Source organism: Perognathus longimembris, chromosome 5 (assembly GCF_023159225.1).
Source record: "Perognathus longimembris pacificus isolate PPM17 chromosome 5, ASM2315922v1, whole genome shotgun sequence".
Classification (NCBI taxonomy): Eukaryota; Metazoa; Chordata; class Mammalia; order Rodentia; family Heteromyidae; genus Perognathus; species Perognathus longimembris.
This window is the reverse complement of record NC_063165.1, coordinates 76,431,791-76,445,854: the sequence shown is the minus strand read 5'-3', so window position 1 is coordinate 76,445,854 and position 14,064 is coordinate 76,431,791. Positions and strand designations below refer to the sequence as shown.

Sequence of the window (14,064 nt, the reverse complement as noted above, 5' to 3'; positions counted from 1 at the left end):
TCTAAAGATGACCAGGCAAAAGCCAGTAAACTGAATGCCCCTAAAAGGACAGAAAAAGGGGGGCAGTCTTGACCATTTAGACCTCCCTCCTCCTCCCAGTGTGATTTAAGCACAGGACGGAAGCCAAGTGGGACTTTTACGCCCCACCTTACTAGGGTGGGAATGGAGTGTCTACGGCTGAACACCGTGTTGAGGAACGCTACTCGCTCACCACTGGCAAGCGCTCTCTTCCTCCACCTTCCTCTACGTCTCTGGGCGTGCAATTCATACTCACGAAGCGACATTTCAATGCCTGCAAGGCCTTCACGGAACTCATTCCATCTTTCAAAGGTAGTGGGGGACCCGGGGAGGGGGAGCACGCACCTCAGCCCCAGCTCCCCCCTGCATAGGGTGGGCGGCCTCCCGCGGGCGTTGCTGCTGCTCCTTCCATTCCGGGTCCTGCTCCTCTGGCGACGGGTCGTGCTCCTCCTCCAGGTGTTCCGCCTGCCCCACCTGCTCCATCTCCTCCTCTTCCAGGGCCTTCCTGTGCTCCTCCTCCGCCTGATGCTCCTCTGGATCTCGGGGCTCCACTCCGCGTGGGTTCCCTTCTGCCTCCTTCAGGGGCGGAGGAACAGTTTTCCTTTCATCCATTCTTCTAGGCAATGCTTCATTTTTCTGCCACACTTCATGATTTCGAAACACCTAGGGACAAGCCCAACATGAGAAAAGGTGGTGCTCTTTTGTTTCAGAAGCAGTCATAGAATTTCTTCATTACCACATTTTAAGGAGCTACAACATAAGCAAAATGCCCGAGACTGGAAAGAGAGATAAGCCTGACTTTTTAAAAAATGTAAGGGTAATGCAGGTGCAAGTGGCCTATAATCCTAGCTACTCAGGAGGCTGAGAGCCCAGGACTGGGGTTTGAAGCCAATCCGAGCAGGAGAGTTTGACAGACTCTTATCTCCAATTAATCATCAAAAAAGATAGAAATATAACTGTGGCTTAAGTGGTAGAATGGTAGCCTTGAGCAAAAAAGCTTCGGGACAGTGCTCCAGCCCTGAGTTCAAGCCCCAGGACAGACAGACAGACAGACACACACACACACATACACACACACACACATAAAATCACTTAATTCTTCTCACTGTATAATCTCACTTATAACCTGGAAAGGAAAACTTCAAATCAGGAAACATCTCTGGAGCAACCAGGTCCCTCAAAAGCAATGTAGCTAGATTTAGGCAAATTGAAACGTGAAATGCCTTTTTTTTTCTGAATAATTGCTTATTTATTGTCAAAGTGATGTACAGAGGGGTTACAGTTAAAAGTAACAAGAATATAATTACCAAACTTGGGATACTGGAGTTTATCAATTGTATACTAGGGGGAAAGGTCATTCTCAGCCATTTGAGGGCAGATTGTGGGGTTTCCATTTCAGGTCAGCCCTCAACAGTATGGCAAAATAGTCTGACACATGAGTGCCCTGGCTTACAGGAAATAGTTTTCTAAAGAACCCTTAAGTGCTTTTCAAACACCTGCCATTTATCTTCACAATGCCCTGGCAAAGACAGAGCAGATAACTACTATCTCCAAGCCACAGATGGGAAAATGAAAGCCCCGAGTCATTAGACCATTAATCCAGCAAACCGGTCATCATGCCGGAGCAGAACACAAGAGACTCAGCGGTCCTGTCATGTTCTTGAAAGAAAGGTCTAGTGGCTAATGTTAATACTCAGAGACAGAGAGGAGAATGTAGACTATGTTTGTGAGGAATTCTCCCAACCACGAAGACACTGAGACCATTCACTTCACCTTAATTGCCCCCAAAAGAGTCTCACGTGTTCATTAGTCCCGTAAGGTTGTCACATTGGTACAGTCATCTTAGACTTTTATTTTTTTAAAAAAGACTGTTGGAGGGCTGGGGATATAGCCTAGTGGCAAGAGTGCCTGCCTCGGATACACGAGGCCCTAGGTTCGATTCCCCAGCACCACATATACAGAAAACGGCCAGAAGCGGCGCTGTGGCTCAAGTGGCGGAGTGCTAGCCTTGAGCGGGAAGAAGCCAGGGACAGTGCTCAGGCCCGGAGTCCAAGGCCCAGGACTGGCCAAAAAAAAAAAAAAAAAGACTGTTGGAGGAAAGATATCCATAATCTTCCCCCACGCCCCTTTCTCTCTCCTTCCTCCCTTTTTTTAAACTGCATTGGTGATTGCAGAGAGAACTCTGATGGTACTGGAGTTTGAACTCAGGGCCTTAGGTAGGTGCTTTGCTACTTGAATCACAACCCCAGCCCTTTTTGTTTTAATTCTATTTGAGATAGAACCTTGTGCTCTTTTGCCTGGGGCCAGCCTCAGATTGCAACTTTTCTGCCCCTGGCCTCCTGTGTAGCCGAGATGGGAGGCACACACCGCCATGCCTTGTTATTGGTGGCAGTAGGGTGTCACTAACTTGTAGCCAGGGCAGGCCTCTGGGTGTGATTTTCTCCAGTTTCTGCCTTCCTGAGGTTATAGGCATAAACTACCACATTTTGAGGCTAGTACGAACTTGGATGTCTACCTTTGTCCTACTTCTGACACACATTCAAGCAAGGCTTGATTTTCAGGAAGACCATGAATTTCATGTTTTGGGCCTAGCACCCAGATCCCAGGCACTGTTGTCTTTTTTTTTTTTTTTTTTTTTTTTTTTTTGGTAGGGCTTCAACTCAGGGCCTGGGCACTGAAATTTTTTGCTTAAGGCTAGTACTCTACCATTTTGAGCCACAGTGCCACTTCCAGTTTTCTGGTGGTTAATTGGAGATAAGAGTTTTATGGACTTTCCTGCCAGGGCTGGCTTTAAACTGCAATCCTCAGATCTCAGCCGCCTGAGTAGCTAGGATTACAGGTGCGAGCCAGTGGCACCTCTACCCAGGCACTGTTAAAATGGCAACTTGAATAATTTCGATATGTCCTTTATGGGCCTAATTCAAATATATTAGTTGTGAGGCCTGATGGGGCTTGACAGGGCTGTCCTACAGTATGCTCACAATCAGATAAGGTCAACCTTCCTCACTCTACTCAAATGATGAGAAAGAAAAATCAACTGAACTCCAGCTACTCAGATACTATAGCTCCTTGCAGACTAAAGGAACCCCCCCAGGAATAAAGAGAAAGCCATTCCGAAACGCCTTTCCCAGCAAGCAATGCGGCAGTAATTCTCAAGGTCCCCTCCCTGGGCCAGCTAACTCGATTAGAACTGCACATCCTCAGGCCTTACCCACTAATGAACTGAATCTGAAACTGGGCCTGAGCAGTCTGTCTTAACAAGCCCGACTGAGGATTCCCACACACACTAAATCCCGAGTGCAAGGGTATGAAGGCTGCGTGAGGGAACCCCAGGACGGTGACTGGAAGAGGGGTCCAGCCACACGTACTCTGCATCCCTTACCTCCTGCAGCTCTCCTGCGGGCTTCTCCCTCGCAGGGTCCCCATCTGGAGGACCTGCCACCTGGGCAAAGGTACCATTGTGCAGCTCTGCAGAGTCAGATTTTCGGAAGCTCGGAATCCTATTCAGAGTGTCTTTCAGTTGTTTATATTCTGCAACTTGAGTCTGCATATAAATTGCACCATTTGAGGAGGAGGGAAGAAAAGATATCGTTCACATATGGGCATCTCAGTTCAGTGGGTGAGTAGGAAAAAAAGATAAGACTAAATATAAGTTAGGAAAATAGGCAGATGGTTTTCACGCAAGAGTTTTTCTTCCTCAGCCATGCTTAACCTAAATGTTCTAGCACATGCAAACTAGAGTAAGAATGAAAGAAAACACAAAAATATGTCTAAGACAGCTGTTAGTTTACCATGCTGCATGAAACAAAGGAAGAACTTGATAACTTCATAGTATTATAAATATCTTTAAAAGATAGGTATGTGATGACTTATAACATTAAAATCTACTTAAATACACATAGTTATGCCAATGCAGAAATCTTTTCCCAATAGCTTCTGAGCAACATTTCCTTTCTTCCTTCCTTCTTTTTCCTTCTTTCTTCTCTCCCTCCCTCCCTCATCCCCCCTTCTTCTGATATTGGAGCTTGAACCAGAGCCTTAGTTTTACTTGGCTTTTTCCTGTCATGGTTGGGCACTACCACTTGAACCACAGCTCCACTTACTTTTTGTTGTTGTTGTTGTTAACTGGAGATATGAATCTCACTGTCTTTCCAGCTCAGGCTGGCTTTGAACTGTGATCCTCAAGTATCAAGCTCCTGGTGCTCAGCTGTATTTTCTTCTTTTAAAGTGAACAACTCAGTAATGCAGGTACAGGGCTAGAATAGACTTATACAGGTATTTCTGTGCCTTTATGTGTGTTGTTTGTAAGAGTATACACTATCTTCTGTGTCTACCTAACTCCTCATGTATGTCATCATTATTTTCCAAAAGCAGAAACGTCATATGCGTAAACACACACTAACAAAAATCCATACATAGCACACAGAAACATTTTAGCACAAGCTCCCTTTGTAGGAGTGCCTCCCTCTGCTTGCTGGGCAGAATAGATGCATGGAGCTTGAACTAGCCTGCCCTGGTACTACACATCCTCTTCCCCCCCCCACCACCACTGCTCCTCCATGCCAAGGAAGAGGAAATAATCTGCCTTTCTAATATTCAGACAAAGCAAGATGTCTGCCTGCTACACCAGTGTCACAGGAATGCCTTCAAGTAGTTTCTGACAAACTTGGAACATATCAGAGAAACCTTATCACAGATATCTATCGAAATACGTTGAGGGTTTCAATGTAAGGCATGCACTGATGATGTAAACCCATTAGGACATGCACTTGGGACCCCCACTTTAAAAATTATGATATACAAAAAATCTATGTCAAGGCCCACACACCCATGATGGCAGGGAAAAGTTTCAGAAACACACCTAAAAGTGTGAGTTCAAAGCCAGGAAGACCTAAGCTGCAAGCTTGGTTTGGGTTATTCATCTTAATTTCCCTCTTGGCCTCAGTTCACTTACTTATCTAGTTACTGACTGCGTTATTTAGTTATGAAAGAGGACAATGTCATATATCTCCCCTCAGTTACTTTAACTGAAATTCTCAAGTGTATTTAAAAATCAACTTGTGCAGACAGAATCTCATAAAATGCTTAAGTGAGGTACATGGATACATGGAATAGTATTTTTTTTTTCCTTGCGATCTGGGGAAAGCTTTTCCATGGTGTTATGGAATAAATGTGTCTCTCCAAAAATCATCTACTGAGATCCTAATATCCAGTGTGATGGTATCAGAAAGTAGGGCAGTAGGAATCATCAGGGCATGAGTATGGGCCCTCAGGAATGGATTTAGTGCCCTTTGTATGAAGGGGCTCCTCAGAGCCCTGTCTGGATCTTTCTACTATACGAGGAGGTTAAAAGAAGCCAGGTATCTGAAATCAGGAAGAGAGCGTGAAGGAATCAACCACGAGTCCCCCCCCACTGTAGCCTCCAGATGTGGACACATATATTTCTGTTGTTTCTAGGCCACCCCATCAATGACGTTTTATTATAGCAGCTTAAATTGACAAAGAGTAAGGTTCTAATGAAGGATTACCCTTTGATATGGTGTATGTATTTTTTGAAAAAGAGCAGAAGAAATTTGGAGTACTCACCCCACCACCCCAAGATAAAGTTTATAGAAAAGTATGTCTTTCATTAGTAAACTCCACCAAACTGCTATTACAGTTACTAAATGATTTAGTATTGACAATTGAGCTATATAGTTTAGATGTCTATGGACTTTTCACATTGTTGCTCAGTTTCAAAATTATAGTCTTTAGAGCAAGCACATTGTTCAAATCTACTCACCATATTTTGTAATATAAAGCTTCTCCCCAAGGCAAGTAATAAATATTTGATTAAATCTCATAAAGAAGGTTTAGAGTAAGGTGAATTTAACCCATACACATGTAAAAATTACTATACATAGGAGTTTAGTTGGAAAGACACCCAATTAAAAAGCATTCCCCAAATGCAAGGTACTACTGTTTCTGAGATGGGCAGGGCTCAGCATATTATACCTTTAAATAATGTTAGGAAAAAATTACAATCTCCCAGTAAGAACAAATAGCTAGTTTCCCTGTGCCCTTTTCTTATACCTCCTTCCACAAGAAGAAAATGTGAGAACCTGGTTTAACAGGGTGACTAGGCCAGCTGCTCAGGTTGCTTTCCTTCTACAAGAAAGCAGTAAAACACTCAGCATGGAATTGCTTGATGAAGTTCCCGAACACCGGCATTTGTTCATTCAGCACATATATCCTGACATTGTTCCTTGTACTAGGGCTATGAAAAAAAAAATAGAGATCATGACCTCTGTTTCTCCTTCATTGACCCTGCTTTTCTGTCATTTGGCCAATACTACAAAACCCATGGCTGCAATGCTGAGAACCAGAGAGAGAGAGAGTAAAGAGAAATTCTGACAATGAATTGCTTAGGTAGCTAGCATCATAAAGCCCTGCAGCTCCTCCGAAGAATCAGCACCGATCAGAGAGCTGCCAAAGACCCAGTGCAAGTGATTATCATTACTGCAAGTTAGCTAAGGAACAGCGACTTCATGCCAGGACTAGTGAAGGCAGAGCCATAAGCATCTAACAACCAGTGCGGTCGATCATCAGAGGTTGATTTGCTATCCTCTTGAGTGAAATTTTAAAGCATGCATTGCCATCAGGATTAGGAAAGCTGGGTCCTAAGTAAGGCACGGACGAGTGGCATGCGCAGAGAAATTCAGAAACAGGAAGCCGACTTCAATGACCCCACTAGGCTGCTGCCTTCCTGACCTGTGCAGCAGCCAGGGCACTCTTGTGGTCTTCCAAAGTCACTACAAGTTGTTCGTGCTCCGAGAGTAAACTCTTATGCTGTTGCTACACACAGGAAAAAGAATTTGACATGTTGAGAGTCATGGGAGGAGACAGAGCCTTCTTCAGTGTTTGACCAGTCAAACATGGCTTGTTTATTCGTCCACGTGTGGTTGGAGCGGTACCAATGGAGTTGAAAAATTACCGGAGAGAGAAGGCTACGAGTTCTGTAGCATCCCCAAATGTTAAAAGTGCTACCCTAAAAGAACCATTTAGAATTGAAACGCAAATCGTAAAACGGAGGCATTACCCATAAATGTTTGCAAATCAAAACCTTAAAAACGCAACCATGCGACAGAGGAATAATGTTGTCGATAGTAATGAAAACCTTGATGTAATCAGACTAGCCAGAGGAAGTGAGAAGAGGATCAGGAGACATCCGGTCATGCCAGGCCCACAGTCACAAGCTGCAGGTGTAAAGCACGTCCGTGAGGAAGTGACTCGCCCAGCCATTCTACAGAGAAAAGCAGCGCGAGCCCCCAGCCACATTTTACCTTGACATCCTGAAGCTGTGTATGGATGTCTTGGTGAGCTTTCCTTAGTTGCCTATTCTCTTCTCTCAAATTGTACACCGTTTCTGTGGCAGAGAAAGAAAAATCGCACATCAATACTTAAAAGTTTCAGGCTTTGGGTTCTATTATTTCTCATATCTGAAGCTTCACACAACTTATTCCAGAGCTTCTGTTGGAATCTGACACAATAATACTTCCCATCAACAAAGCCCTCGTGCTGGGCCACAGCACAGATGGGCCTGGTCCGGCCTCCTGACCTGTGTATAAGCAGAGTCAGGAGAGAGAGAGCGCGCTTGAAATGAGTTACACATTACAGAAGGAAGTCAAGGGGTTTATTTACTTAGGAGTTGAAAATGAAATACTTCTTTTAATAATGAAAAAACTCCCTTAGGAATAAACGATTATAGGCAAGGGTTGTCTCAGACATAATTCTCTTTTGCAAGTTAAAAATAAACTTATCTCCACGTACAGACCCCATTTCTCCTAGCATGACTAATTTTTGCTGCCCCTCCTCCACCCCAGGTGCTTCAATGACAACAACAGAGAGAGAGAGAGAGAGAGAGAGAGAGAGAGAGAGAGAGAGAGAGAGAGAGAGATCGATCTCTTACTTATCTGTCAAAAAATTCAAACTATTGTTCACATTCCTCTGATTGATCTGTTGACCACCCCAAATTCAGCAATAGCTATAGGGCATTTCTTTCCAGAACTACAAGGCGGGAATGGAATTCAGAATAAAGTCCTAAACTTTCCTCTCACACTCTGGCATCCTGCTTCCCACTAAGATTCCATGCCCACCTCTCTCACCTTCTTATATCTAATCTTCTGTCATTCCCTGTATCTGGACACAATACACTGAATCTTGACTACATACACATACATATACACACACACACTATATATATATGCATATATTATATGTAATGTACACCATATATATTACATGATATATAATATAAATATATATTACAAATACATATATATAATATTTGGGCTCTGCAGTGTTGGTCTATACAGTATTTTACCATATTTGGATACTCACTGCAGTTTAAAAATAAAGAGAATAAACTCTGGCAACATTATCCCAATTCTTGTTTGACAATGCTCAATAGAATTCGATGTTGGCAGGGTGACTCTATAACCCATTGTCCAATGGGACACGCTTCTGAGAAGGAAGAGGGTGCTATTAATAATTCAGCTGAGGCAGCAGGTGTAAGCCTGGACCATGCTGGACAAATTGTTCCTAAATGACAGTCGTAGACCATAGATGAGAGGCCACACACTGGAGCACACCAGCACTGAAGACTTCTGTCAGCACACGCATCCCTGAAATAGCCATGCTTTTAAAGACATGTCAGACTGCAAAATCAGTAACAGCGACTCCTGTGCTTTCACTGAATTCTCCAGGCTAGTTGGCTGACTATAGCAAGTCTCTACTTCTAGTTGTGAGTGAGGCTAACACCAAGCCTACCTCACAAGTCATTAGGACAATTAAACACAATCATCCATGTGGTGTTGACACACAATAGGAAGGTATTTGTTTAGTGTCAGCTGCTATTTTCACACATTAGCAGGTTAGCCCTCCATTAGGTCCACTAAACTATCAATGACTTCTTGGACTGTGCATGTTATGGAGCCATTACCAGCCTGAAATGTTCACAAAATGCTTTAACGGACTCTCCCCAGCTTGAGCCACCATTGAACAAACGTGTTGATGTGAAACTGCTCATGAATGTGTTAAGCATGGTGGCTTCAAGTCTTTGTCTCTGAGAAAGTTTCCTAAGCACGGTTCTCTCTCTCTCTTTCTTCCTCTTCCCCCCACATTCTCTTTCTAGCACTCCCTTTTTTGTCCAGGACGTATGAGTATTCAGACAAGGTTGTTAGGGGGCTGGGAATATGGCCTAGTGGTAAAGTGCTCGTCTCCTATACAAGGTTGTTAGGCTGAATTACATTAGTAATTGAACTCACGTATACATATCCTCCTATTTTCCATGGTTCTGATTTTGTCTATGTATATGGAGTTAAATCTCTACTAGTCACGATCCCTATTTTTTTCTGAATGAAGAGTAAACAGAAAGCCTACTTTTGTACTATTGCTAAAGTTAAAGTTTCCAAATTATAGAATGTTCTTAAAGTATGCCAGCAGTAATCAAGCACCAAGAAGCTTTATCACTCACTAATTAATCTACTTACTATGTAATTAGTTAATTAGCTTTGGGGTTTTAGTTTTTGGTTGCCAGTTGTGGAGCTTTAGGGCCTGGATGATGTCCCCGCGCTTTTGTCCTCGAGGCTGACACTCTGCCGCGTGAGCCACAGCATCACCTGCGGCTTTATGTTATTTTATTACTTTTGGTAGTTAAGTGGTGATAAGAGTCACACGGACTTTCCTGCCCAAGCTGGCTTCAAAACGCAATCCTCCGATCTCAGCTTCCTGCATAACAGAATTACAGGCGCGAGCCACTGGTGCGCAGCTTATGTGTGTTCATTTACTGAAGTCACGGAAATGCTAAACGGGGCAGTCATGAGACAAAATCTCTTCTCACGCCACATGCCACGTCAGCTGGTGCTTTCGGGACTCCAGGATGCTTGGCGTCTCTCTTCCTTGACATCACCTTGGGGAGGACCTCCAGGGTTGAGTGCTTCTTCCAGCAACCTCTCACCTGCCAATCAGCACCAAGCCATGACCCTCCCTGTCCATCTCACGGGCTCATCTGCCGGCACCTGGTCCAACTCTACTGAGAACATCTTAACCCTTTGTAGAATTGCCCCCAAAGACCGCTTAATACCTAGATGCCCCTTATTCAATCTTTTCCTGAAATATGCAGAGATGAAACACTGCACAAAAATAGTATAGAGAGCCCCTCCTGCCCAGCACCCGGCTCTCCTCCGGGAGCCCCCCGAGTCATGAGCACACGGTTCTCACACAAGTACACTGTTGGCAGGCAGAATCACTCGGCCATACACCTTATTTGCACTCCACTGTTTTGTTTTGTTTTGGGCACGCACCATGCATGTATCAGGCTATTTATCACATGCTTTTGATTGTAGAATTCACTGGTCTCTTTTTCCAGAATTCAGATAAACCCAAGGCAGAGGAATTTTGTTCCACTTTGCTATGAAATGCCTGATGCTGATGTTGCTATTAAGCAACCAGGAATTATTCTAGCAGCTTTACCCGAATGACAAGGCCCTCCCGCCTGCCCTGTGAGGCGGATACATCTCAGACTGTCCCAGTTTTACAGATCAGAACAAGGACATCTGTGGCAGAGTTACAACTTCTCTACCATCACCTAACTAGTCATTGAAAAAGCCAATATTAACAGCGGTTCATAAATACAGGGCCTGAGATCTACGTCACATCTAGAAGCAATCAAGAGGAAGTCCCGCTGCCCTATCGGGGACTTTCAGAAATGTGTCAAGCCATTTGGGGATGGCGAAAGGACAGAGAATACTGAGAGCATTTGGTAAATGGGGAAATAAGGAATGCTGAATGTCTAACAACATACATTAAAAGAACTATCCTACCCTCCATGGAGTAGGTCCTTCCTGCTGAGATAGAATCAGATACATCAAGTCCTCTGCTCTGCTCTCCTCAGCAAACCAAACAGATAAATAGCAAGCATTGCCGAGAAGCAAGCAGGTCCTGAAAGGCTCACAGACCAAATGTAAACCAATTTCAGATGAACACAGGAAAATCAAAAGGCTACTATTCTAGCAAAACATCGATGAGGTCGCATATACATCAAAACCAACTAATTTGATTTCCAGGTACCTTTGAACTTAGAAAGTTCTTGTTCCTTCTCTTGCTGAAGCTGCAAGTATTTCTGCTTGTGGTCACTGAAAGTCCTGCTGAAGTCTTCCCCTTGTCTCCGGTGCTCCTCTTCCAAGTCACTGTGTTGCTTCTTCAGCTCCTCGTGTTGACTCTGCAAGGGGAAATCTTGAGCAGGGCTTGCTCTGGGTTCTCTGAATTCTACCATGCTAGTTCCTTAGGGTGGCCTTTCTCTGGCAAGAAGGTAGGGAGCAATGAAGCAATGGGCTTCATTGTTCTCAGGGTCTGGTCACTTGTGTCGCCCCTCTCCACGTGCTGGTCCATTTGTATAAAGAGTTTGAGAGTATGGCCCAAAATAATGTTCCCTACTTTTTTTTTTTTGGCCAGTCCTGGGCCTTGGACTCAGGGCCTGAGCACTGTCCCTGGCTTCTTCCGGCTCAAGGCTAGCACTCTGCCACTTGAGCCACAGCGCCACTTCTGGCCGTTTTCTGTATATGTGGTGCTGGGGAATCGAACCTAGGGCCTCGTGTATCCGAGGCAGGCACTCTTGCCACTAGGCTATATCCCCAGCCCCTACTTTTTTTTTTTTTTTAACATCATTGGGAACAACTAAAAGTTAGCATGGGATGAATTTGAAGAAATTCCTAGGGACTGTAATTACTGTGGAGAGGAGGGAACACGAACAGCATCATTTCCAACCACAGACATTGAAGAGCTCCTCCTCCACTTGTGAAACCAGCTCAGGACACCCAGGCTCACTGGGAGTCCAGACAGGATGGTTTCCAGGACACATCTCAGGTGCCCAAATCTGAAGATGGCCACACTTTCAATGGTGGAAGCAGTATGTATGACATATGCACATCTTCCCCCGTACTTCAAAGCATTTTCAGGTTTGCTTATGATACCTATTGTAATGTAAATTCCTTGTGCACCACTGTTACGTTGATTGTGGTATTGAGGGAAAACAGTGACAAGGCAAAGTCTGTACACTTTCAGTACAGATGCAATTTCTTTCCTCCCTGAGGATTTTTAAAGTGTAAAGGAGTGTAAACAAATACCAAGTATTTTAGAAATGCATGCTGTGTACAGTGATAAGTTACTCATCCTCCTAGCCTGGCAGAGGTAATCAATCTTTCCTTCCCTTTCTCCCTCCCTCTCCATCCTCTCTGTCTTCCTCCCTCCCTTTCTTTCACCTGCCTTCCTGAAACACCATAGTAAGTTTTGCCCTAGGACCAAGGAAGTAAACTCTAAATAATAAATGGCATTCCTGTGGTGGTAAATGTACATTTACTAAATATGAGAAATATAAAGGAAGCATATTAAGAGTTTTACAGTCTGCAGTCTGTCTAAGCAAGAAAACATGCAGAAAACCTCTGTCAGAAATTAAGAAAACAAAAATGATATATCAAATATGTCTTCTGCAAACAGGTTAAGATGTTTACAACCATATGTAATTGAGATATAAGTATATATTATTTTTAGCCAAATGACTTTAATATGTCTACTACGATATAAATCAACCTTCTAAAAGCATAATTTAATTATCTTAAAGGCCATTGGTTAGTTCTCATATTACCTAATCCTTTCTTTCACTCACAGAAAATAATTTTAAATTACTTACTTTCAACATCTGATGCTGGACATTCAGTGCACTATATCTGCTATTAGAATCTTGCTGTAAATAAAAAAAAACAGTCAACAAAAGATAATTCATCTGGGTCCTTTACTAATGACAGCTTCAAGTGGTTAACAGAAGATTTTCATTTCTCCCACAGTGTAAGCTAAAATGACTTCTACGCTTAAAACTGGATGACTCTCTGGTCATCTCTTTATTCAACTGAAGAAATGAACCTTTCAACTTCTCACAGCTTCTGGGAATGTGGCTTAGTGGTAGAGTGCTTGCCTAGCATGCATGAAGCCCTGGGTACTATTCCTCAGAACCACATAAACAGAAAAAGCCAGAAGTGGCTCTGTAGCGCAGGTGGTACAGTGCTAGCCTTGAGCAAAAAAAGCTCAAGGACAGTGCCCAGGCCCTAGAGTTCAAGCCCCAGGACTGGCCAAAAAAACAAAACAAAAACCAAAAACAAATACTCACAGCTTGGCTAAATTTTGGCAATAAAAACACAGAACATGGTGTCATCAAATGGTAAATTGATATGGGTCTTACAAATAATTTGGTTCAGCTTCTCCTATTTGGAGAAATTGAGGCACACACACAAGGAGCAACATCTGAGACATAGTCACCCACTCAAGAGCGGAGACAGAGGGACGTCCATTACGGCCAGACCTCGCAAGCATCGCATGGCTAAAGGGAGGGAAGAGACAAGGTACTTTCTCCCCTCCAACCCTAACTGGGAAACCCTACATACATGATTTGAGCCCAGTGAGACTGCTTTCCAGAAAGAGATTAAGAAAGGATAAAGGATTTGCCATGGAACAGGGCTTCACGAAGCAGCAGAGCTGGGCAGGACGCAAGCCGGCACCACTGGCTGAGCTCCTCGTGGGAGTCTGTGCCGTTCACCTCCACAGCACCTGCGCTTGAGCTGGGACCCAGTCCTGGCACTTGCAGTGGTCTTGCTCTCTTACTTTGCTCACTTATTTTTACCCAGCTAACTCTGCTGCTTTTTAAAAAACAATCATTAGCACAAGTATAACCTCATGGTTATGGGTTGTTCTTTGTTCTGTTTTTTTAAAATTTTTACAATTTCTATAATTAACTACTTTTTTTCTTTATCAACTTCTTTTATTGGTTTATACTTTCATTTGTGAAAAATTATATTAGGAAAAGTATAATACAGCACATACAGTTTTGATTGGGGTTTTGATAGCAAGTAAGAACCTCCTAGTAATTGACATTGCTCAGTTTCAATGTCCCCAACCATTAATGTTTTGTTCAGCTAATGCTTATGTATTTCCTTCTTTCCTTCCTTCCTTCCTTCT

At 43.5% G+C, this 14,064-nt stretch overlaps 1 protein-coding gene and 1 long non-coding RNA gene across 3 annotated transcripts in view; one reads left to right on the top strand and one right to left on the bottom strand.

Annotated features, from left to right (window-relative positions):
• Golim4 (golgi integral membrane protein 4) overlaps positions 1–14,064 on the bottom strand; it is a 71,639-nt gene that overhangs the window by 15,037 nt on the left and 42,538 nt on the right. Inside the window, exons 4-9 of one of the 2 annotated variants that reach the window (XM_048347169.1) lie at positions 12,746–12,799; positions 11,128–11,278; positions 7,341–7,423; positions 6,769–6,852; positions 3,401–3,562; positions 364–681 (exon numbers count right to left, since the gene is read on the bottom strand). In XM_048347169.1, coding sequence (XP_048203126.1) covers positions 364–681; positions 3,401–3,562; positions 6,769–6,852; positions 7,341–7,423; positions 11,128–11,278; positions 12,746–12,799 — 852 coding nt within the window. The remainder of the gene's footprint in view (positions 1–363; positions 682–3,400; positions 3,563–6,768; positions 6,853–7,340; positions 7,424–11,127; positions 11,279–12,745; positions 12,800–14,064) is intronic. The other variant, XM_048347170.1, reaches the window with a different exon arrangement.
• LOC125352004 lies at positions 9,157–9,432 on the top strand. Its single transcript, XR_007211078.1, has 2 exons — positions 9,157–9,231; positions 9,288–9,432. It is a non-coding gene; the product is annotated as an uncharacterized LOC125352004 (long non-coding RNA).